At 37.5% G+C, this 26,696-nt stretch overlaps 1 protein-coding gene across 8 annotated transcripts in view; it reads right to left on the bottom strand.

The window, feature by feature from the left end:
• Positions 1–6,093, bottom strand: part of TINAG (tubulointerstitial nephritis antigen) — an 84,605-nt gene extending 78,512 nt beyond the window's left edge. For 2 of the 8 annotated variants that reach the window (XM_078001285.1, XM_078001287.1), the window contains exons 1-2: positions 5,895–6,093; positions 5,185–5,268 (exon numbers count right to left, since the gene is read on the bottom strand). In XM_078001285.1, coding sequence (XP_077857411.1) covers positions 5,185–5,268; positions 5,895–5,907 — 97 coding nt within the window. In that variant the 5' untranslated portion in view covers positions 5,908–6,093. The other 6 variants (XM_078001282.1, XM_078001284.1, XM_015136584.3 and 3 more) reach the window with 4 other exon arrangements.
• Between the last annotated feature and the right edge of the window lie 20,603 nt (positions 6,094–26,696).

The raw sequence follows: 26,696 nt of genomic DNA on the forward strand, positions 1-26,696 counted from the left end.
TTACTGCAATCTTGGATATATAAAAAGTTTTAAATACTATCAATTACTACTGTTAATATTCCAACATCCAAAATAATATAGAAATTGCACATTTAAACCATAAACAATAATACTTTGATACTTTCTAAATCTTTTAAAACTACTTTATGTATGAAAAAGTATACTTATGAAAATATTTTATTTTAAATCATATGAGGAAATTATTTACTTCAACAAATACAAAATTTGAAATAAAATTAAAATCCTCTAAATACCAATTAATCCAAATTCAACCAATATTTACTAGGCCTCCCACTTCATGGCACCATAATTAGTATGTGATAAGTAAATCACCATGTTTACTTTCAAGAAGTTGCTGTACAATTAAAATAAAGTAATACTCTATTAAACAATGTAGAATTAAATGATGAATGAGTTAATACCTGAAAGGTGCTTAGAACAGTTGTTGGCTCCGTAGTAAGTATTCAATAAATCTTAGTGTGTAAGGAGGAGGAAGGGTATGTTCAGTGAGACAAGAAAAAACATGCTACTCAGGGTATGTTACGGAAGGGTCTGTTAATTAAATATGTAGTGTGTTCAGGTTCTATGAGGGGTGAATTTCCCTTGACTGCCCAATCTTGTCACTATTAGAAACTACATTTGAAAAACAGGAATATGATCCCTAACTAATCCTGGGCACAGGGCTCCTTATGATGCCTTATGTTTTCTCATCATGTTACTAATATATATTAACTTCACCTATTATTTTAAGGATCATACCAACATGACAAAATAGAGAAGTTAAAATTAGCATTTTAAAGGTGTATTTTCTATTAAACATGTATTTTCTATTTTTAAACATGTATTTTCTATTTTTCAATGAAAATATACCTTCCATTTTCAAATAAATTACCTTCTTTCAATCCCAAAATACCTGCAATAGTAATGGCCCAAGGGTCCATGTACAGTTGTGTAAGTTGTATATTGAGCAAAACTGAGGTAAGTTCCACTTACAGAAACTACAGACATATTGACCCCTGGCAGAAATGAGAGAAGTGGGTCAGAGAGAAAATAGCAAGGGGTAAGGTATGTGGGGAAACGGAAAATACACATGTTACCAAAAGTGGCATCCACCACTCATCTCTCTAACCAATGACAACCTTGTGCGAGACCCTGGACACAGAATTGTCAGATTTTTCAATTTTTCAAGAGTAGCTAAACATCTGGATTTTTTAATAAAAAATTCTGGTTTTTAAATATTTCTAACTCATATTAATGCTATTTTCTGTTGGTTTTATTTTTTCTATATAGATTACCACATTATCTACAAATAATAAAAGTTTTACTTTTTCTCTTCAGATTGTTTTACTTCATTTTTTCTCTTAAAGCATAACAAATATCTCCCTGTTAAATGTAGCAAAAAAGGTAGAAATCCATGTTTTATTACTAGTCTTAAAGGGAACATATCTACATTTCTCTATTATGTATGATGTTTACTTGGAGTTTTGGTGTAGACATCTTTACTGCGATAAAGAAATACATTTTTGTTTCTAATAACGGAATTGAGAAAAATTGCCACATAGGATATGAGCTCTCATGAATAAATAGCATTTATTCATAACAACAGTCAACCAACTATAAAATATATTTTTAAAATATGCAATACAATGTTTGAGCTCTGGAGTTTGAAACAGCCTGGGAAACATGGAGAAACCCCATCTCTATATAAAAAAACCAAAAATATAGCCAGGCATAGTGGTAGGCACTTGTAGTCCCAGCTACTTGGAAGTCTAAAGCAGGAGAATCACTTGAGCCTGGGGAAGGTCGAGGCTGCATTAAGCCATGATGGCACCACTGTACTGCAGCCTGGGTGACAGAGCAAGACTCTGTCAAAAAAAAAAAAAAAAAGCAATACAAACTAAATCTTAAAATATCCAGGAATAAACAAAGAGTATTATAAGGCCACTATAGAGTAAAGTCTTAAATATATTTGAGGGTATTTTTAAAACTCAGAGTAAGTGGAGAAATATCCTACACTCTTTGATGAGATGTCATCACATTACAGAGTTCAACTATCTTCAGATACGTCTATAAATTTTATGCAATTCTATTCAAAATTCTAGCTGAAGTGCTTTTGAGGAACTAGAAAAACTTATTCAAAAACTGTTTATGGAAGATTAATGTCTATGTGACCTAAGTCATTTTTAAAAAAGCGGGGGGTGAATAAGCTGACTTGCTGTACCGGATATTAAGTTATACTACAAGGCTGTGGATAGGAAAAAGTAAGTCACAGAAAGAAGAAAGACAAACATTAATGAGTCTATGAAGAGAAGCTCAAACCTACTAGAAATTAGAGAAATGCAAATTAAAATGACAATGAGAAATCATGTTTTACTGATTACATAAGTAAAGGTTACTTCTCTGCATAATATTAATTGTTAGAGGTGTGTCCCCATATAGTACTAGGGGACCATAAACTAATGCAGCTACTTCTGAGAGCCATCTGGCAGATTACCTGCATACCTGCAACCCAGCAATTCAAGTCTTGTTGTATCATGCAAGTCGATAAAAAGGCATGCATGAGGCTGTCCATCATGGACTTCTTTACGATAGCAAAGAGCTGTCAACAACCTAGGTGTCCACCCACCATGAAGGGAACAGGGAGTTAGATCAGATGAAGGGACATCACAGAGAATTAAGCATCAGTCAGAAGCCACAGACTAGTCCCAGTAGTCCGTGGAGACATGGAGAGGGTCTTAAAACATGCTGCTGTCTGAGAAAATCAAGAAAGAGAATGAGGTCTGTAGCATAATATGGTCTATATAAATTAATAATTCAAGCACACAAAACAAGGCTACCTGCTGTAAAAGGGTACACAAACTGTTTTTAAAGGAGGTTACCTTTGGAGAAAGATGGGAATGGCTCATAAAAGTTAAAGGAAAGGAAAGGAAAAGAAAGGAAAGGGAGAGGGAGAAGGAGAGGGGTAGAAAGGAAAGAAAGAGAAAGAGAGAGAGAGAAAAAGAGAAAGAAAGAAAGAAAGAAAGAAAGAAAGAAAGAAAGAAAGAAAGAAAGAAAGAAAGAAAGAAAGAAAGAAAGGGAAAGAGAAAGAAAGAAAGAAAGAAAAAGAAAGAGAAAGAAAAGAAAGAAAGAAAGAAAAGAAAGAAAAAGAAAGAAAGAAAGAAAGAAAGAAAGAAAAAGAAAAAGAAAAAGAAAAGAAAAGAAAAAGAAAGAAAGAAAGAAAGAAAGAAAGAAAGAAAGAAAGAAAGAAAGAAAGAAAGAAAGAAAGAAAGAAAGAAAGAAAGAAAGAAAGAAAGAAGAGGAGAGGAGAGGAGAGGAGAGGAGAGGAGAGGAGAGGAGAGGAGAGGAAAGGAAGGAGGAACTGAGAGAGGAAGGAAGAAAGGAAGGAAAGTCTGGGCGCAGTGGTTCGTTCCTGTAATCCTAGCACTTTGGGAGGTCAAGGTGGGAGGATAGCTTGAGGCCAGGAGTTTTAAGACGAGCCTAGGAAACATAGCAAGAACCCATCTTTACAAAAAATAAAAGAAATTAGCTGGGTGTGGTGGCACACATCTGTAGTCCTAGCTACTCAAGAGGCTGAGGGAGGAGGATTGTTTGAGTTCAGGAGTTCGAGGCTACAGTGAGACATGATCCTGCCACTGCACTCCAGTCTGGGTGACAGAGCAAGACTCTGTTTCTCTCTCTCTCTCTCTCTCTCTCTCTCTGTCTCTCTCTCACACACACACACACACACAAAAGAGAAAAAAAGGAAGGATAAAAGAAAGGGAGAGAAGGATGGAAGGAGGGAAGAAGGGAACGCTGTTTATAGGTAAAATGTAAAGACTAAGGATAAATAATAATTAAGTGGAAAATTTAAAATAATACATATGTAAACACATAAAGAGACATTTCCTCAATTTTACAAGCAAGATGGCATTATTGAGAATGAAGGCTACGGCATCTGGATTTTTTTTTTTTTTAAACAGAGTCTTGCTCTGACTTTTTAAATGACATCTGGGTTTTGAAATAAGGATTCCAAGCCCCTAGTTTACCCTAAAATGTTTTCTAACTGGGATTTCTAGCCACCATCACCCATTTACGGTAGTGTGATGGAGAAGTCTGATTAACCCTGAAGTTCTGCTGAGGAGATTTCATACAATGAGAGACAGAAAAATAAAGCCTCATCTAAGTGTAGTTGTAGAATTTTGTTTTGTTTTTGTTGCAGAGCTTGATTATATCAAATGCTCAAAATTCATAGTCATTCTCCTCCAATTAAATAAATATAATGAATACCATCATCCTCCTTATGTTGTATTTATCCATTTAACCTTAGACTTTTTCAACTACTCTATATGAATTCCTCCTTTCTTTTTAATAATTTTAAAAGTCCAAGACTGGAAAAACAAATGAAGCAAAACAAAAATACACATGAAGAATATATTTGGTATGACTTAGGTAGAGCGGATGACTGACTTTATTGTATTTTGTCCTGGTTTTAATAGCATTACTAATACCACAGTTTCTAATGCTCATGCATCCATTAGCCCCTTGAAATAACAACTAAAATCTACGGATAGTAGATTTGTGACTTTCTGCTTACTATCACAAGATAGTAAATCTTGTGACTTTCTTGAGACTCTCTAAGAAGTTACACACAAAAAGTCTTGAGAAACCTGATGTCAATACAAAGGAGAGAGAGAGAAGAGTTTTAAGTAATCCTTATATAAGTTGAGTGAGTGTTCAAAACTCACTGGTCAGGATTCCGATCAGCACTCAGGACTGTCAGATCAGAACTTTCCTGAAGTTGCTCGTATTACACAGGAACCCCACATCCAAACCAAAGCACTTTAACAATCCAAAGAAATGTATTTTATCAATTGCAATAATCATTTTTATTTCATTGAAAGAAGGAAAAAGAGAGAGAAAGTTTGTCAGATCTTGTTGTTATGAACGAGGATAATGTTGAAACACATTCCCAAAGCCTACCTTCTGGATACCAAGGCTGTGTGTGAGGAGGCCATTCTTTCTCTTCATGGCAAAAGGACTTGTAGTCAGGACAGCAATCAGAATTTTCTCTGTCACAGAATTTATCGCAGTAGCACAATGCATTCGCCTCATAGAACTCAGTGACACAGCCATCATCTCTGTCTTCACAACAGCCAAAATTTCTACAGTATTGCCCTTGGAAAATGGCTCTTTTGAATCGAGTACCTTGCAAAACGGTGTGATTCGTAGTGAAATAAGCTTCTAGGTCCACTTCTCTTTGAGGTAAATACTGCTTCTCCATCCAGATTTCTGCAGTAAGGTAAGAGAAGATTAAGATCTTATATCCAGTCCACATTCTCTGGAAGTCAGGTATAGCTTCCACTTTCCGTTATATCCAATACCCTTAGCCTTATGGGCTTCTCCTTGGAACCTGAATTCTTGTCATCAAGACACTTCAACCTGAACCCTGAAACTGATCCTTTACTTGAAATGAGTATACTTGTAGTTAAACATTAATCAAGAATTTCAATGATTGACCAAGATAATGTATGTTAGAAATAAACTATTGTTATTCCGCCAAAGTTAAAAAAACTTATATTTCATATAATGTAGAAATTTTGCATCATCAAAATATCTACATAAAATCTTATGCATAGAGATACATTGAATATTGCATGCCTCTCAAAAAAATCTAGGTTCTTAAATCAAAAGCCTCCTTAGAATATACATGACCCAGATTATGGCTAAAATAAACACTGGCAAGGTACAGGAAATTCAAAAGTCAAAATTGCAATTATTCATTTTATCTGCTTGCATTGCAATGAAAATGCAAGCTCTCATGAGGTTGCCTGCTAGGATCTGTCACATCAATAACAGTTGCTCTAAATCATGCCCAGTCACACACTGGTTTGATTTCCCATCTGCACCCCATTTACCTAGCAGAAGCATTTTGATTTCAAGGCTTAGTGGAACCTAATTCAGCAAGAAATTCCCTGAGGGTGACCTTAGTTCTCTCCACCTGAGTTCCTGCTTAGCATAAATACTGGGAACCTTCAGTATCTTGAAGGAAGTTTATACTCAAGTCAGTACTCAGTGTGAATGAGCTATGGGGGGAGGGTATTGTGAAGGAAACTGGAAGGACAAGGTGTCATTAGTGTTTTTATAGAGTTGTGTGTTTACACTGGTTTTTGGCTACACTGTATTTATTTATTAACTACAATAACTTCCTTTGGATTGAGGATAAGTAACCAGTAGAGGATGATTCAGCAAGAGTTGTTGGGTGGACTAGTGGAAAGCACCTGTCTTGGCAATCAGAAAACCCGGACTCTGGTCCCTGAGCTACTGTTTAATTGGTTCTATAACCTTGGGTTCACCATTTACTTCTCTGGTCTTCAGTTATTTGTCTATGAAATGGGGTATTCCTTTCCCAGGCTATTTCATAACTCCAACCCTACAAACTTGCTCCTTGACCTTGCTCTATATTTTATTCAACTCACAATTTTGTCTTTATTGTGTCGTTTTCTTCTGGCACTTTCCTCTCAGGCTTTAAACCAATTGAGTCTCTCTCTTTCAAAAAAAAAAAATTCTACATTATCTTGATGTCACTATCCGTAATGACCCTGTCTCTTCCATCCAACACCTGCTGCCTCCACTTCCTTGCCATCTACTGAGTCACTAAATTACTGCAAAGTACTGCCTCCATTCCCACCTGCTTTCACCAATGACCTCCTACCAACCACTCCCCCATGGGTCTGTGTTTATCCTTGTCACACAGGTGTCTTATGCAGCATTCAAAGAGAGTAGATGTTAAGTGTGCTCACCAAAAAAAAAAAGAAAGAAAAAAAAAAGAAAAAAAGGATGAAAGAGAGAAGGAGGGAGGGAAAAGAGAGAGAGAAAGAAGAAAATTGAAACTATGTGAGGTGATGAATATGTCCATGAGCTTGATTGGGTTGATTATTTTACAATGTATGTGCATATCAAAACATCAAGTTGTACACTTTAAATATACACAATTTTTATTTGTCAATTATACCTCAGCAAAACTGCAGGGAAAAGAGAGGAAGGGAGCATAAAAGTTAGACTGATGGAATTCAAATGCTAGCTCTGCCACTGACTAGCAGCATGTCTTTGGGTATGTGGCTTAGTCTACACTGCAATGTGCTCATCTGCACATTTGGATAATAATATTTATTACCACATCAGATGGGTGGGAAATTTAAATGCGATAACAACACAAAGTACTTAGCACATCACACATGCTAAATAAATGTTAATTTTCATTAATAAGCATACCCACTACCTAGAAACTCTTCCTCCCTTGCTTTCTATGCTTTCATTCTCTCTTGATTCTCTTCTCATTCTTCATAATGCTACCGATTTACCTGCCCACTCTTGGATTCATTTCCTGCCCTTCTCAATGATCATTTGAAATTTACTTTCACTGACATTCTCAACACTCCTGCTTCCAGTCCTCACACCTCATATTCCCTCAAACTTCCAACATTGAATCTGTTTAAAAGCTATGGGCCACAAGATCATATCCAAGGTGGACCTCCAACTTCATCTCTCTGAACTTAATTTATATCATTTATACCTTGCACACATTGATCCCGTCCTCACACTGGGTTTCTTGCCCATTCCTCAAACATACCATGGACACTTCTGTCTCAGTGCCTTTGCACTTGCTGCTTCCTCTGTCTGAATCATGCTTTCCCAGATAACCAAATAGCTGTATCTCTTTCGACCTCTCGGGGAGGTATTTCCCACACACTCTATACAAAATGACAAACCCTCTTCTGTCTCAACATCCTCTATCCCTTTCTCTGTACTTATCACGTTATACTATAATTTTATTCATTGGCTTTATTTTCTGCACTTCCCCTCCAAAATGTAAGGTCTACAAGATCAGATAATTTTGTCTATTCTGTCATAGTTTTATCTCAAGCTCCTAAGACAGTGCCTAACACATAGTAGATGCTCAATAAATATTTATTCAATAAATAAATAAATTCTGCAATTTGCATTTTTCCCCTCTACCTTCTCTACTGAGGGCTGCTGGAGATGATCTACTAGACCATAAAATTTGTGACACCATAAATTTTGGGTTATTTACCTTAGCAGAGCTCTTAAATGCTGCTCATATTTCTTTAATTTGTCTCTTCTTTCCCTTGGTGACTACTACAAATCTCTTTGCCTTCCTAACTTATTCTCTCATTTTCTAGAGCTGACCCTTTCCCACAGGTTGCCAAGAAAACAAAAAAAGCAAATGTTAATCCCACACCTTCCTGTCATAAAAACCATAAACCTGTCTACATTTGCAGCCATCTTCCTTTCTTCCTTCCAGACTGAAGACAAGGTACCAGGGTTCCCAGATAATTCTTCCATCTATAATTTTCAGTCTGACACCATTTATCTCTTTCTTCCCTTACCTCTTAGGTCCCATACATCATCAACCTCCCTCTCAGCCAGTTCCTTCAGTCCATTAGTAGGATAGTAGCAGACACCATTGTCACCCCACTCATATTCTCACCATTCTTACCACTTTAGTACAAGCTAGTTAGAACTACAGCTATATGAAGTATTTATTGACCAAAGCCCACTCCTCCTTCTTCCTCCCCTACTCCCAGAATAACAAGCCAGATATGTTGAGGAATTAAAACCCTCCCCCAACCCAGAATCAAACTTTATTTTATTTTTAATTGAAAATTAAAAATTGTATAATTTGTGGCATACAATTTGATGCTTTTTAGTATGTATGTATACATTGTGGAAAGACTAAATCAAGCTAATTAAAATATAAAGTAGGACACATACTTATCTTTTTTCAAGTATACAGTTGTCTCTCGGTATCCATGGAGGATTGGTTCCAGGACCCCCTACAGATACCCAAATCTGCAGACACTCAAGTCTCTTATGTTAAATAGCAAAGTATCTGCATATAACCTACTGTATATCCTCTTGTATAATTTAAATCATCTCTAAATTACTTACAATACCTATTACAATGTAAATGTTACATAAGTAATTATTACACTGTATTTTTTAATGTGTATAAATTTTTTACTGTTGTATTGCTATCTTTTGTAGCTCTTAAAAATATTTTCAATTTGAGATTGGTTGAATCCATCAATGCAAAACCCACAGATACAGAGCACCAACTATATATTATTATTATCTATAGTCACCGTAATTTACAATAGAGCTCTGAAACTTACTCCTCCTAACTGAAATTTTGCATCCCTTGATTGACATTTCCCCAATTCCCTTATCACCCAGCCTCTGGTAACCTCCATTCTACTCTCTCCTTCTACCAGTTCAACTTTTATAGATTCCACATATAAACGAGAGCATTTAGTGTTTGTCTTATGTGTCTGGTTTATTTTATTTCACATCATGTTCTTCAGGTTCATTCATGTTGTCACCAGTGACAATATTTCCTTCTTTTTAAGGCTAAATTTTGTATATATACCACATTTTCTTTATCTATTCATTCACCAGCAAACACTTAAGTCAATTCCACATTTTGGCTATACTACTGCAATGAACGTGGGAGTGCAAATATCTCTTCAATATATTGATTTCATATCATTTTAAATATAGCAAGTAGTAGAACTTCTAGATCATATGTTAGTTCTATTTTTAACTTTTTGAGGAATTTCCATACTGTTTTCCATAATGGCTGAACTAGTTTACATTCCTACTAATAATGTGTAAGCATCCTCTTTTCTCCACTTTCTTGCCAAAACGTGTTATCTTTTGTTTCTTTGATAATAACCATTCTAATACATGTGAGGTGATATCTCATGGTGATTTTAATTTGCATTATCCTGATGATTAGTGATACTGAACATTTTTGCATGTATCTGTTGGCCATTTGAGTGTCTTGTTTTGAGAAATGTTGATTCAGGCCCTTTGCCTATTTTTTAATAGGACTGTTTTCTTGCTATCAAATTGTTTTGAGTTCCTAATATATTTTGGATTTGAACCCCTTATCAGATGTGTGGTTTGTAAATATGTGTGCCCAATCCATTGGTTGTCTTGTCACACTGTTGATTGTTTTCTTCGCTGTTGCAGAAGCTTTTTAGTTTATATAATCCCACTTGCCTATTTTTGCTTTGGTTGCCTGTGTTTCTGGGGTCATATCAAAAAAATTGTTGCCTTGACTAATGTCACCAAGCTTTCAGAAGCAACCTTTGAATAATACCTAAAGGATGTGGCATATAAACATGCCCATCCCCCATCCTTGGTTGAGCAATCTCTGCTATCCACATCTACATAATCCATGTCTTGAGATAAGAATAGGAGCTCTATAGTGAGAGGGATTGACAATTGTACCCTCGCCAATTTATTTATATGATTAAATACTGCAGTTCACCAGTGTCTGGTAGGTATATCTACTGATTATAGTATCTTGCTTTAACTCATTCACCTACTCTAAATTGACAAAAGCTTTTAAAAATTTCTGCAAAGAAACTTCACATTGAAAGTGACAAATCTGACACAAATTCTACAAATAGTGTATTGCTTTAAACCAGTGGTTTTCAACAAGGGGTTGAGTTTACACCTTAAGAGAAGTTTAGCATGTGTGGAGACAGTTTTATTGTTCAGACTGGAGAGATGCCACTGGAGGCAAATGAGTAGAGAATAGGAATGCTGCTAAACATTCTAGAGTACACAAGACAGAACCCATAACAAAGAATCATATAGCCCAAAATGGCAGTAATATCATTGTTGATAAATGCCGATTTAGATATATCAAAAAAAATTGTTTAATTAACAAGACATCAGATAAAAGCTAAAATTATCAAACTTATTTGCTATTCTGATTTATATAAAGGTTCATAAGATGGGCCTCCAATAAGTGGTTGCTTTGAGATATTAACTAATGATGGCAATACATATATACTGGGGCTGCTCCCTCAAAAATTTTGTGTGCAGTACATACATGACTGAAAATATTAGAGTCCATCATGCCACAACCTCCTCCAATTTGATCATTCTCCTTGGGTGAGGTACATTTTAGGGGAGAAGAAAAGTGCTACAGTCTGTCTTATGATTACTTTTACTACCTTTATTGCACAAGAAAGAATGGAGATCAGCAGCCTCCTGATTTTACGTTGGGAAGAATGAAGCTTATCAAATAACCTTCCTGACATAAGATCTTAGCTAGATGCTGCAAAAATGGACTGAAAATTGGAAATTGCAGTCATGCTTATAATTGGCAGTTTTCAGGTGTATTTATTTATTTATTTTTTTTTTTATTTTATTTTATTTTTTTTTGAGACGGAGTCTCGCTCTGTCGCTCAGGCTGGAGTGCAGTGGCGCGATCTCGGCTCACTGCAAGCTCCGCCTCCTGGGTTTACGCCATTCTCCTGCCTCAGCCTCCTGAGTGGCTGGGACTACAGGCGCCCGCCACCGCGCCCGGCTAATTTTTTGTATTTTTAGTAGAGACGGGGTTTCACCGTGGTCTCGATCTCCTGACCTTGTGATCCGCCCGCCTCGGCCTCCCAAAGTGCTGGGATTACAGGCGTGAGCCACCGCGCCCGGCCTCAGGTGTATTTAAATATGTAAAAAATGCAAACCTTAAAGAGGGAATACTACGTTCTGCCAAACCACTCTCTCTGATCTGTGTTTTTTGGGGGACATAGTACAGTCCCTTTTTCAATGTAGAGCAAAGTGGTGTGTGTGCGTGTGTGTGTGTGTGTGTGAGAGAGAGAGAGAGAGAAAGAAAGAGACAGAGACACAGAGAGAACAGGAAGATAGGCTTTCTAAAAGCAATTCATTGGATTGGTTTAATTTCCATTACTAGAAATTTATTACTTTAAATTATGGAGTGTGCAAAAATTTTATTCAGTAGCAAGTGTTATTTGGTAAGATAGATTAAGTAATATTAACTCACTTATGAAGGTCCAGGCTTGATCTCTTCAATGTCACAAGAGATCTAGGATGGTTTCATGAAGCAGTGAGGCTTGGTGGGGGTGGCAAAAAGAGTAGGGAAAATGCTTGCTTCTGAACACCAAGTGCTCATTCCTCACACATGGGGCTATCCATTAATTATTTGAAGCTACCTTCTTATTTCTATTCAACTGAGTTAATTCAAATTTTAGAATGAATAATTTTAATAAGACAAAAAAAGAGTCTCTGACTATAGGATGCATTTATCTTTGAATTAAGCTGCTGTGGGAGACTGGAAGATTATGCACATTACAGTTACAATATACATCTATATATAGACATATAAATGCCTATATTGTACACAATACATATTATATATTAGTGTGTGTATATAATCTCATGTGATCGTTGCAACAGTCTGTGATGGCAAACAGTATGAATACTATTCCTATTTTAGGTTTTACAGATGAAGGGCTGGCTCAAGTGACTAAGCAGTGTCAAACAACCAGTAATGATGTGTTTGACAGCAAGCTCAGTGAGCATTTCCCTGCCCCCTCCTGCATTTGTTTCTGTCTACAAATTTACCCTGGCCTCTTGTCTGAAGTCTGGTCTTAGCCCATGACAAGAATAAATTTTCCAGAACCTTTTCAAATCCAGGTATTAGTCAGGTAGAGGGAGTATGGGAAGGGAAGTGGGGGGCAAAGGTAAGGTCTAGGTAAAGATTGTGGAGCTTTTCACTGATTGGTTGTGTGTTATGCACTCAAGTGAAACTCCACTCTTCTCTGGAAGTTTAGTAGTTAATGCAAATTTGATCTCTAATTATACATGGCTGAGAAAATTGAAAACAAAATGAAGAACTTAACAGACTCATGAAATGGAAAAGAGGATCCTGCAATAGCTCCCAATTGACAACAGTTCAGGATGCTGGGCCTAGGTCCAGGCTTTTTGCAATTTTGCTCAAGGCCTTCTAACCTCTCATTATAACTAAACAGGTACTTTGGGTTCTACTTTCGTCTTGTTTTTGACTTTTTTTGCAATAGCAATTTCAACATCTTTTTCCACTTTTTATTTCCCAACACAGAACTGCACAGTATGGTGATTTATGTAGTGTGCATTTGCAAATTAAGACAGCCTGGAGAGGACATTTGGTTTAGACCATCAAGCACCAAAGAAAACTTCTAATGGGCCAAGATGATGCATCCATTTAAGCCTGGAAGGAAGAGAAAGAGAGGCCCTGACAAAAACCTCATTTCACCGCCCACCTGATCAATCTCCACTCTGGTTCATGGGCCTCCCACAGAGATTATGTTGCCAATTCTTTGCCTCAATGTAGACAGAGGAGGAGCCATTCAAACTTGCTAATGACAAAACCCCAAAGAAACCAAAAAGTAACAAATAAAAAAATGAAGGAAAATGCATGAAGGCAAAGAAACTAGCAACAGACTAAAATGGAGAAAAAGCTAACAGAAAAAAAGTTGTTATGGGGAAAAAAATCTGTGCATATAAGTAAGAATATTTATTTTCACATCAAAAGTATAATTTTAGTATGCTTAAACAAGAAACATTATGGGAAATACAAAACAATTACTTCTAGAGCTAATAACAATTTTTAATTAGTGCTTTATTTCACAAGAGGCACTTGAAAATAAGAAATAGGCCTGGTGTGTCATTCTCTTAACATGCTTCTAGTAGTGTAATGTTTTCAGGAAAGAAGTTTATTTTATTTACTCATTCTTTTATTCAAAAAGCATGTGTTGAACTCCAAATGTATTTCACGCCCTATGCTATATTCTGGGAATATAATGATTAATGAAACCTGATTCTAATTCTTAAAGACCAAGCCAGTATGGCCAGAGATGCCAACTTATAAAAAAAAATCATTGCATTGAGGCTTGACAAGTGTCATTACTGGCATATGTAGAGGGCAAACAAGGGCACAAAGAAGAGTAGTCAATGCTTCCTGGTAGCATTAGGGAAGACAACACTAAAAAATGACATTTCAGTTGAATCTTAAAGAGTAAGTAGGATATTTGCCATGTAAAGTAGACAGAATTTCTAGACAAGAAACAGAATATAACATATAGCATATTTGAAAAGGTGGGAGAGGCCAGGTCATTTTGGGCCTTGAATGACAAGGATATAGTGTAAAGTATATAGACTTGACTCCAAAAATGTAAAAAAATGTGAGTCATGTGTTTTTGCTCTCCCTTTTTCTTTAAATAACAGCACATGGCTTTCTTTGGGGATCTGTTCTTCTCCCACTTTCCCAAAGTCCTGGTGAGACCATCAGTAATCAGTCCTTACCTTTATCACTTCCCAGAAGTGTCTGCACATGACATAAGCTAAGCCAATCACTCTTTCCTGACAATTTGAATCTTCAGTGGAGTGACTAGTGTACAAAGCAGAAGGAGCTGAGTCATTCAGACACCAGCACTTCCAAAATTGATCATGAGTTATAGACCGAGATCCTTGATTATTCAACTTTTCCTTAATTTCTATGAGTACTAGTATTCTTCTAACAAGTTCTTTTTTTTTCTTTTGGTTTAAATTGACCAGAGTTTGAGTCTGCTTTTTGCAACCAAAGAATCCTTGAAATAGAAAGTTATTTCAGATTCATAACAAGACAGGGATATGGTCAGAATGGCATTTTTCAGTGGATCATTATGTTACCAGAATAAAAGACACATTGGATGATAGTGAGATCGGAGGCTAAGAGATGAGTCAGGAAACTATGCAATAGTTTAGGTGAAATATGATGATAACTTGTCCTTGAGAAATGGTTCTGGAATAGAAAGTTAAATAAGAAAAATATTAAGTGGGTCATACTTCCATAATGTCAAATTGGCTATGGGGATAAAGGAATAAGAGTTGCCTAGGGTGAGTTTCATTTTCCTTTCTTGAATGACTACATAGTAACTTTAGCTTAGGAGAAGCAGTTTAAGGCACAGATGAGCTCAGTTTGAAACCTATTAAGTTTGATATTCTAGTGGGTTACCCAGATGGATATGTCTAATGAAAAACTGACTTCCGTTATTGCTATAGTTTAGATTTGGAAGTCATCAACACATAGCTGATGGTAAAAGCCATGGAAATGAATGACATTACCCATCATCAGCCAGGACTGAAGCATGACTCTGTCAGTAAGATGGTTGAATAGTCTAAATGCCCTTGTAAGTCTTCAATAAATAGTTTTATTTTAATTTTAGAACTTTATGGGCTCTATTATAAGTTTGGTTTTAAAAAATAATTTCTCTCATAAACTATTTGAAAATTCCAACCATCCCTTGTGTATTTGTTTTATGAGAGACATTGTGGTCTCATAATGGAATGATCCTTAGCTTTGGATTCAAATCAAATCAGATTGAAATCCCTTCCTAGCCATGTGACATTGGTCAAGTTAGTTATTTTCATATAGGCTTGGTTAACTCAAATATCAAAATTGGAAGTATAATACCAAACTTAGATAGTTGCTTTGAGGATTAAATAACATAATGGATGAGAAAGTACTGGAATCATGCAGAAGCTCCTTTACTTGCAAAGGAATATTTTCCCAAAGGTTGATTTTAAATTAATGAGTTTCAAAGTCTGAAGGGACTTGGAAGGTTTTTGGCATGTGTTGGCATGTGACTTCTAGAAGCATTTACCCTAAAAGGACTTAAAACCAACCATAAGCTTCTCCTCTTTGCTGATATATGTTCAATTAGGAATAAGGAATCTTTTGCAAAACATGACTGTTTTATCTACATACAAAGGTGTGCCAGGCAAAATGGCTGACTATATGCAGCCAAGAGGAACATCTGCCACTGAGGGATGGGGACATCAGGGAGACTGGTGCACTCTGAGCAGATCTTTGGAGGGGAGACCTTGGGAATTGACGGGGGTTGGACACAGATGCCGGACTTAAAAGGGAGAGAACTGGGAACCTGCATGGGGCTACCATGCTCTGGGACTCATTCCTGGCCCCCAGTGACTCCTGGGGAAAGAATGAGTTGAAAAGGCAAGGAAGGACCCACTCTCACCATGGACTTCTGGAATCCTGGCAGCAAGAGACCCCCACACCCTCCATACACTCTTGAGCTGTCAGATAGAGCTGTTTAGAATGGTGGTAAGGGCAGGACTCCAGCCTGTGCAAAGCCCAGAAGGTTTGGTATGGGAACATCTACAGGGAGAATGTTCAAGGATGTCCTTCCCCGAAGGCTCACCATGCAGACTTCAGTCTTAGTGGAACTTTTGGACCTGAACAGAGCAGGGTGATCTTGCCCATGAGATGGCAACCAGTCTAACCTGAGGCCCCACTGTCTGCTGGCCCCTCCTGGGATCCTAGCCTGGCTGAACCTACTTGCAGGGCAGCCTTAAATGCCCAATCAGGGTGTCTCCCAGAGGCCCTCCACATCATAGCTCCTGTGCTGGCAGACCATACCTGACCTTGAAGAGCTCCAGCACAATGGCCCCCATCTATGTGCACCAGCCCACTGGCAGCCTCCCCCAACTGAAGCCTCCCCTGTGCTGCTTTGCCAGCACACATTCGCCCACAGTCACCTCCCACAGCAATTTGTCAGCACACATGGGTGTGGGAGGATCTCACCTCCCCTTCCGTACCAGGACACATGGGCATGTTCACCTTTCAATGCCATTATTGCCACCATGAGCACACCTTGCTCTCTCCCAGCCTCGCTGTCATTACCAGCATCAATGCATGCACACACGCAGAGACCAGTGGCCCAACCCTGCCCTGCACCACCATTGCCACCAGTGCAGACATGCACATGGACAGCAACAGCCCGGCCCCTCAACTCTGTACCACCACCACCACCACTGGGGTGAACGCAGGCATGGAGGCTAATGATCCACGCTTTGCACCGACACTGCTGCTGGTGCAAATGCACACATGGATGCCAGCAGCCATGTCTCCCTATGCTGCCACTGATACCTCCGTGAACACCAGCACGGAGGATGGTGCCTTCTGAACCAGCTAGGCCCTGCCCTAGCAGGTGAGCGAGCTGCCCACCACATCATTGCTGCTGCTGGTGGTATGTGTGAAAGAGCATGGATCCTGTTGCTACCACCCAATGAAGCACTTCAGCTGGCACTACCCATCAGAGGATTGTGGTCAATGGTCGAGGAACACTTTGGCCCCCCTAGCACAGCAGGTTCCTAAACTCAAGGGACTTTGAGAACAAAGCCACAGGCCCAATACAAGTCCCCCAGAGTTAGGGTATGCAGTCCAAGAGTGCTGATCTGAACCTTTTCCCCCTAACATCTTCTAGAAATGAAGCCACTTGACTGAACCCACTTAATACTGCAAGCAAACCCCCAAGGAAATCAAATAAGATAAAAACATTGATAAACCCACCCAAAGGATAGCAACTTCAAAGGCTGAAAGAACATCAGCCCACAAAGATGAGAAAAAAAATCACATGAACTCTGGAAACTTAAAAAGCCAGAGTGTCTTCTCATCTCAAAACAAGTTCCCCAGAACTAATTCCCTAGCAATGGTTGTTAACCAGGCCAAAATCATTGAAATGACAGAAATAGAATTCAGAATGTGGGTTAAGAAGGAAGATCAAGTTTCAGGAGAAAGTCAAAACACAATCCAAGGATTCTAAGCAATATAATAAAATGATATAGAGTTGAAAGATAACGTGGCCATTTTTGAAAAGAACCATACTGACCTGATAGAGCTGAAAACTCACTTCAAGAATTTCAGAATATAATTGTGAGTATTAACAGTAGAATCAACCATGCTGAAGAAGGAATCTCAGAGCTTGAAGGTCAATTCTCTAAAATAGCTGTCAGATAAAAATAATGAAAAAACAATAAAGAAGAATGAACAAAACCTCCCAGAAATATGGGCCTATGTAAAGAGACTAAATCTATGACTCACTGGCATACCTGAAAGACAGGGAGATAAACTAGACAGCTTGGAAAACATATTTCAGGATTTCATTCATGAAAATTTTCCCAACATTGCTAGAGAGGCCAACATTCAAATTCAGGAAATGCAGAGAACCCCTGTGAAATACTACATAAGAAGACCATCTTCAAGACACATAGTCATCAGATTCTTCAAACCTGAAATGAGAGAAAAAACTTTAAAGGCATCTAGGGAGAAGGGGCAGGTCACCTACAAAGGGAACCCTATCAGGCTAACAGTGGACCTTTCAGTCATAATCTAAAAGCCAGAAGAGACTGTGGGCCTATATTCAACATTCTTAATGGAAAGAAGTCCCAACCAATAATGTCGTATCCGGGCAAACTAAGCTTCATAAACTAAGCAGAAATATTTCAGACAAGCAAATGCTAAGGAAATTTGTTACCTCCATACCTACCTTACAAGAAGTCTTGAAGGGAGTGCTAAATATAGAAAGGAAATACTATTACCAGCCACTACAAAAACACACTGAAGTGCAGAGACCAGTGACACTATGAAACAACCTCCCAAACAAATCTGCATAATAACCAGCTAACAACATGACAATGGATCAAATCCACATATATTAATACTAACCTTCAATGTAAATGGGCTAAATGCCCCAATTAAAGAGCACAGAGTGGCGAGTTGGATAGAGAAACAAGACCCATGGATATGCTGTCTTCAACAGCCTCTCTCATATACACTGACACCCATAGGCTCAAAGTGAAGGGATGGAGAAAAATCTACCAAGAAAATGTAAAACAGATAAAAAGCAGAGATTGTTATTTTAATCTTTAAAAGCAGAGATTGTTATTTTAAACCAACAAAAATTTAAAAAAAAAAATAAGGAAGGACATTACATAATGGTAAAGGACTCCATTCAACAAGAAGACCTAACTATCTTAAATATGTACACACCTAACACAGGAGCACTCACATTCATAACACAAGTTCTTAGAGACCTATGAAGAGACTTAGATAACTACACAATGATAGTGGGAAGACTTTAATACCCTACTGACAGTATTAGGCAGATGATTGATGCAGGAAACTAACAGATATCCGTAACTTGAACTTGACACTTGACCAAATAGACCTAATAGGTGTCCACGGAACTCTATACCCCAAAACAAAAGAATGTACATTCTTCTCATGTGCACATGGCACATACTCTAAAATTGACCACCCAATTGTACATAAAATAATCCTCAGCAAATTCAAAAAAACATAGGAACAGAAAACCAAATACCACCTGTTCTCACTTATAAGTGGGAGCTAAACATTGAGTGCATAGGACACAAAGTAGGGAACAACAGACACCAGGGCCTGCTTGACGGTGGAAGGAGGGAGGAGGGTGAAGATCGAAAAACTACCCATCAGGGACTATGCTTATCACCTGGGTGATGAAATAATCTGTACACCAAACCCCAATTACATGCAATTTATATAACAAACCTGTACATGTACCCCCTGAACCTAAAATGAACTTAAAAAATAAAAAAGAAAATCAATGTAATTCACCACACTAACAGAATAAAGAAGAACAAATGTATAAATAAGATCAGACACTTTCTCAATGATCTCTACACAAGTGAAAGGGAACTCATGGACATATGATAACAGCATTTATTGCCTTGTCACTGGTTTTAATGTGAGAATTTGAAGGGGCTTTTAACCTATGGAATCATCACTAACTTGGGGGAATCATCCCACATGTGTGTCATTAGCACACTCTCGATACTTAAAAACCCTTTTATTGCCAAACTCATAATCTCACTCCAGTACTCCTAATCCAGTGTTTTTCATGCTGGCTGAAGATTAGAATCACCTGGAAGTAAAGATGGTAAAAAATAAAAATTCAACTCTTCTCTGTATCTCATCTAAAGAATCTGTGATTTCATTTGTATAGAACAAGATGAAATAGGTTCAAAAGCAACTATTGCAGTTTCTCAAAAATTTTATTATTCCAGTCACTTTTTCCTCATCTCTTCCCTATTAATTTCAATAGTACAGACACAGGGCCTTCATGTATTATTTCATGATTTGTGATATGTCATTTGGATTTATTCTTACTGAAAAATGAGTTATCCCGTACACTTGTACAATAGCTATTCATTTCCTCATCACTTTTAACTTATAAAAATTATCACTATTTTCCATCCCACCATGCCTTTTCTTCCTGGCACTTATTTTGTACTTATCAAGCACGGAGTCATAGGAGGTGTTTCTTGAGTCATAGGAAGCTGCTCTCCATGTGTCAGTTTGAAGGTCATTTGTGTTAAATCACCTTAACTACCCTGAAACTAACACATGGAGGACAGCTTCCTATAACTCAAGAAACACAATGACTAAAATGACCTAACATTATTAGTAACCCATTTATTGGTGGTGAGCACTTTTAATTGTCATCTAATTTTACTCAAATAGTGAGACTTCATAAATTGAAAATATATAAGTTGAAAAGCTTCCATACCAGATACACAATAGGCACTCAATATATATTAGTTTACTCTCCAAATTATTTCCTTGATTTGCCCCTCCCTATTCTATCATTCACGTTTGGATAATAAGTGCATTAAACAGATCTTGTGTAATCTTAAATTCTAATTCCCAGAGGGCTATTAATATTCAGCAATCATATTTCTTTCTTTTGTAGAATAAAAAATCATTTGTATTCATGAGTGGGAATCCTCAGGATATTTTCATCCCATGTGCTCACAGAGATGATGATAACAACCCATTAAAAAATGTTGATGTTCAATCAGAACAGAATGAGGAAAATGAGATGGAACACACTACATGAGACGGATGCACCTGGGTTGAGGAAAGCATGATGGTCTGGACAAGGACAGGGCCCCTTGTTTCTTACCAGAAGCAGGCACCTTTGGGTATGTTATTACAGAGATGGCATGTGCTTTCCTCCCCTCCATGAGGCAGGAACCATAGCTGACTAGAAAAGCTGAGTCATTTTGAGCAGCTGCTCTAGTGAACACCAGAAGAGAGAAAGGAGAAGTGTTTCCACTCTCACAAGCAAACAAAGGGAGAATGAAGACTAATACCTTTTCTGAAATGTTTCAGAGTTCCAAGGACCAAAAAAATAGGGATGCGGTGCGAAGTGCAATCCTTACACAATGCAGAGGGATGTAAATAACATGTCTGAAATGATCTCGTTTAAAACAGTGTGGTCAAGAAGAGAGAGTTTGGGATTTGGAATCTGAAAATTGAATGTGGGTTCTGGCATTATCCTTATCTTTTGAAGTACTCTTTTTAGAGGTTATTTAATCTTTCTTTGACTCAGTTTATGGGTGAAATTATAATAAGTATACTGGTTGAGTATATTTTCTCACATTTAGGTTATTCGTATGAAGGACATCCACAGTCTAGACCACATTAGTTTGAGCCAAGAACAACATACTCCCTTGTTTCTGCATCTCTTTCACCATGGTGCAAACCTCGTGCTGCTGAACTCAAGAGTCTTAGTTTAGGCATCTAACAACTAACTGTTAAGCAGTAACACACACGTTTATCTGAACAAGAATAGGAAACAGCTCAAGCACACTGCAAGTTGAATTCATATTATATTCTGTCATATTTTTATCCCCCCAAAACAACAGAATCTGTAGAATATGAAGTCTGATTCAACCATATAAAATTTCCATTACCAAATACCTTTTACATCTTCTGTTTCCAAAGTAACAACATTCAGATTCATACAATAATGTACTATTTATTTTACATTTATGTAACCAATAAGCCCCTTTAGATTAACTTTTGAAAACAACTCTTAATTTGAGTTTGAGAGATCACTTTAAGGGAGACAGAAGCTGGGTGCAGATTTTTAATATTTGTTTGGCTTCTCTGCTCTTCTATGAGGTTGAACTTGGCTCCTCTACTTTTCAGGCAGGGAACCCTGATGCCTCACAATCTCGGGAGGTGGGGGAAAAAAGAAAGTGGCTTTATAATGTATGGTGATATTTAGGGTCACTTGCATAGTACATGCAATTTTTAAAGCAAAGGGCAAAGCTTCCTGGAATTCCATTGCTTTCTTTAAAACAAACAAACAAAAAAAACATTGCCAGGAAAACAAATATTCCCAGATCATTTTACATCTGAGTGTTTAGAATCATCCCTCACATGGCTTCACTTATGGACTATGATTTTTTTTAATTTTTGGCTCTAGTCTAGATTTTGCTTAGAATTCTTCACCCATATTTTTAACTGCATACTGGACATGTCCACTTAAATATTTTTCAGTTATCTTAAATTCAGCGTTTCTAAAACTGAATTCACATTTTGTCCTTTCCAGTCCCCTTCTTCTTTGTACACACACACACATGACATGCACACAAATTTCTTCTATGTTTCAGCATTTCTTGGAATAGGCTAACCTCATTCTGCAGGAACAAATAACTCTAAAATCTCAAAAGAATAGCATATAAAGTTTATTTCTAGCTCATACAAGGTCTTCTCTTGACTGAGCAACAATTCAAAGCAGCTGTGCTCCATGAGGTTACTCAGGGTTCCCAGCCGTTTTGATTCTGTGACTCTACAATCTGAACATACGGTCTCCCTGCTTCTTGCCAAAGAAGAAGAAAAAGACTGAAGAATGGTATAGGAATTTCCATCGCTTCTTCCCAGAAGTAACATGTGTCACTTCCACTTCCACTGAGTGGTTTCTCCCAACTGCCAGGGTGTTGCCAAGTATAGTTTTCCCATGTGCCAGAAAGAAAGAATAGGAAACAAAAACTACACAGCATTGTATTTGGCCAAGTTTCCTATTTCAGATTCCTGGTTCAGAATCTGTGATTTTTATCTGTCTTTCTTATCAACCCACATCCAATAAAATACCATTGATAAGTGGATACCATTAATTCCGCTTTTACTATATCTCTTTAATTAGTTCATCTTTCTTCATTCCCACCTTCACTTAAATTCATACTCTGATCATGTCTATCTTTGATGATTGCAACAACTTTTACCAGGTCTCCCTTCTTTCCCTAGAATCAATTATCTACACATCAGCGATAGCAATCTCTTAAAAGTACAAACACGATCATACTGATTTAACCTCCTTCTTAAAACCCTTCAGGAACTCCCCTTTGCTTTCTAAAAAACAATGTCAAAACCTGTAACTGTGATTTATAAGACCTTTTATTCCCTGTTATATTCTTACTTCTCTAACTTCATCTATTGCAAATGTATACATTGTAGTGGGTGGTGTGCTGTGCCACCCAGACTCCCATCGTAGTCAGGCCTACATGTCTCCAGCCACCGGATGTTGCTAGTGGCTGATGGCTTATAGCTGAAACCCTTTTCTGAGAAGTACCATCAACAAAAAGAAACTGTCGCACCTATGATTACTTCATCTTAGACTTTTATCCAAGGTCAGTGGAGGATAAAAAGGACTTCTCACCTCAATTTGGGACAAATGTGAAAGGTCATCCCAGCTCCAGAACTCACTATAGGGTTTTCTGAGATCTCTATTGTAACTGCATCCCAGGCCAACTTCTCCCACTGTCCAACCCTGTCTTCTTTACTCCCTGATGAGTGTTGCCCTTGGAAGAACTTCCAGATAATCTTCTCCACTGAAATCTCTGTCCTAGAGTCTGTTTGCTGGGGAACCCAAGGGGTGCCTCCCTCTCTGTGCTACAACCATTTGAAATGCACCACCTAATCATGTTTGTGTGTTTGTTTCTGTCCAGACATTTGCATGCGTGGTATCTGAGGCCTGGAAGGCCAATCCCACCTTCCTAACTTCATTTAGGTCATTCCTACTTATCCTTTAGGACTGGGCTTAAACATGACATCCACAAAGAAGCCCTCTCATCAATCCCATATTGGGCACTGCATGTATATCCTCTCTCTCTCATCCCTACTCAGACTCAGAGAAATTTATTCTTCTTGTCAAACCACATTATAACTTTCTGTGTAGTGGAATCATGAATATCCTCAGATATGCGATGAAAATTCATTTAGGGTGATATGATGGACACATGATTAAAATCTATGACCCCAGTTATTTGGCTCAGGCTCAAAGCCCAGAATACTTAGCCCCTTCCTTCTGAACACAGACTTCTTCTTACTCTCCAAGCTCATTGACACCACTGATTGACCTAAGAAACTACGGGTCACCTGAATTCTGAATGTTGACCTTGGGAGTCTAGAGGGCTACCTGGCTTCCTTCTGCTGCTCCCTCATCCAGCCATAAGGGAGTCCGTTTGGGTGTGGCAGCAAACCAAAGGCTAGGATTCTTCCAGGAGTCTTCATCTCCTACATTACATCTTTTTCTCCTGTCACCAAACTCAAGAGTGCAGTGGCTGGTTTTCCATGCTCTTTCCTTATATTCTGAGAATTCCCTAGCCCTGGCACTACCTCTTCAATCCAGTCTTTTACTTAGCTCTTGGTGTTCTAAGGAAGGACAAAGTAATTTAGAAAATTATTTCCTGTCTTATGACCTATTTTAGAGTTACTGACTCCCCAAACAGGTCACAAAAGTCAGCTCTAATATTTAAGACAAATTAGTGACCTCTTTTCCGAGCAGTGTCTTTCGTCTCCTTCTTGTGGGAAAAAAACAAAAAAAACAAAACAAAAAAAACCCTGGTGGCTCAGCTTAGGAGAAGGCTGCAAGAAAACACACTTAGGAAAGTCATGAAAACATGTGAGTTAAATATTTGCAAAGAATTGTCCTTCATTTTTCATTGTAGCTATTCACGTATCTGCTGCTCTAGAGTGGGTTTTCTGTCAGTAATAAGCATTTTTATTTATCTTTGCAAATTCAGTGACTAATATAGTGCATAGCACATCAAAAGAGCTCAAACATTATTTGTTGAAAGACACTCAGAACATCTTTACCTCCTACGCCGGATCTATTAAGATTCTTCTCCTTTACTAAAGAGCTCCATCTGATTCATCTCTTTTAACTCATACCTCTACTCACTTTTAGTTTCAACAAAAATTTATTTCCTGAGACACCTTTCTTCTCTGTGTTCACCAGTAATACATACATTTGTATATTTACTACAAGAAAAATAGGCTAGATCCTCAAATATACTATTATTTTTGGTATTGATCTGATATGTGGTATATATTCTAATTGTTTTTTTGATGTTTATTGATTATTTTTCATCTTCTTAAGGATTGTTCCAGTTCTTTCATTAAACTTTAAACTACAAAAATACAAAATAAAATTATTTTCTTGCATGACTTGTCTTTGTCATATATAAAAATTTCTGTACATAATTAAAAATGTAATACTAACTAGCATGCAAAAATGTGTAAGTAAAAGAATGAGATTTTAGAATTATACATAATTTCAGGATATTGATTTCAATTAGAGATTGACACAAACAATAACTTTTTAATTGGGCTAAGTCTAAACAGCTATAACAATAAAAATAACAGCTAACTTTTATTGAGCTATTACTCTAAGCCAGACAACTTGTTTTATATGTACTACGTCATTTAACCTTCACAACATCTTACAAGGTTTCCACTAATTTTGTCCCTTTTAACAGGCTTACAACTGAGACACAGTGAGTTTAAATAACTTGCCCAAAGTCACACAGTTGCTAAGTGTCAGAATCATGATTTAAACTTAAGAGAGTTTCATCTAGAATTCATGTTTTCACTTATGGACAGTACTTCCAACTTTCTAAATAGCTGAGTAATCTTTTGGTTGTTGCTTTGAAACACTGTTTCTACTATACACACTAATTGTCTAATGTGACCAAAGAGTTATGACTGTCACACTGAGATTGTTTAAATTGATCCTAAGAGTTGAATACTTGATCCCCATCTGGAATCCTCTACTTTAAACCTAGCCAAACTTTTCTTCCACTGTGCATTGACAGAAGTTCCCACAAAATGTTCCAATTACTCTAATGAATCACACTTTTCAATATGTCCAAGCAAGCTAAAAGTGAACTGGAAAGCCCATGTATACACATCATTAGAACATGGACAGGCTTGTCAGGAGTAAAAAAATGCTGCAGGAAACACAGACACAACAAAAGCTTTGCAAAGTTCTTTTTCTCTAAGTGCTACAGTGGCCAATCAGATTTGCATGCTGTAAGCTTTAATATCCTATCAGTCTGTTAAGCTTCATTTAGTTATATATGCAAAATCCAACTCATATTATTTTCAGCAAAAATGAGCAAATTTATTGGAAGGGTGTGTGAAGGCAGGGAAGCAAGTGAACCTTTGGAACTAATGGAATGAGTGGCTTCAGGCCAGGAGGAATTCAGTTTAGGCCGTCTCATCTCTATTTCCCTCCATGCATTTCCCTCATTTGTCTCTCTCATTGCAAATCACACCTCTCAGTTTACCTATATCTGCTGTGGAAGATAGCTATGAAAGGTTCTGTGATTATTCAATATCCAGCCACCTATTTAGAGAGATGGAATTAATTATCTCAAATCAAATCCAAATTTCTAGGGGAAGTTTATTGGTTCAGCCTGAGTTATGTGCTCATCATGACCAATTAAATGTTGACCAGGCTAGATTTTTGAGCTGGGGTTTCATTTCCGCACAGTTTCACTGTGGCCTGTGGGCTGCGTAAGAAGTGTACCTACACCATAGCTCTCATAATGGCTATGTAGATGGTGAATCAGTGTGCAGGTGGACTAGTTGGGGGAATTTCTAGAAAAATTAGTATGTGATAAATTATCAGATATTCACCTCAAACAGGGAAGAAAATATAGCTATAATTTTTTTTAACATACACTGAGTATGTCATAGGTCTTGAAGGCAAAAACAAAAAACAAAAAAATAAAAAAACAAAAACAAAACAAAACAACAACAAAAAAACAATCTAAATCTAAATCACAATCTCAAACACCCAGTTGAATTGAGCATTAATATGGGTATATATGTGATATACTCCTTCCTTCACTTGGACCCACAGTTTGGCTGAGTATGAGTAAGGCAAAAG

Source organism: Macaca mulatta, chromosome 4 (genome assembly GCF_049350105.2).
Source record: "Macaca mulatta isolate MMU2019108-1 chromosome 4, T2T-MMU8v2.0, whole genome shotgun sequence".
In the NCBI taxonomy this organism is placed as follows: domain Eukaryota; kingdom Metazoa; phylum Chordata; class Mammalia; order Primates; family Cercopithecidae; genus Macaca; species Macaca mulatta.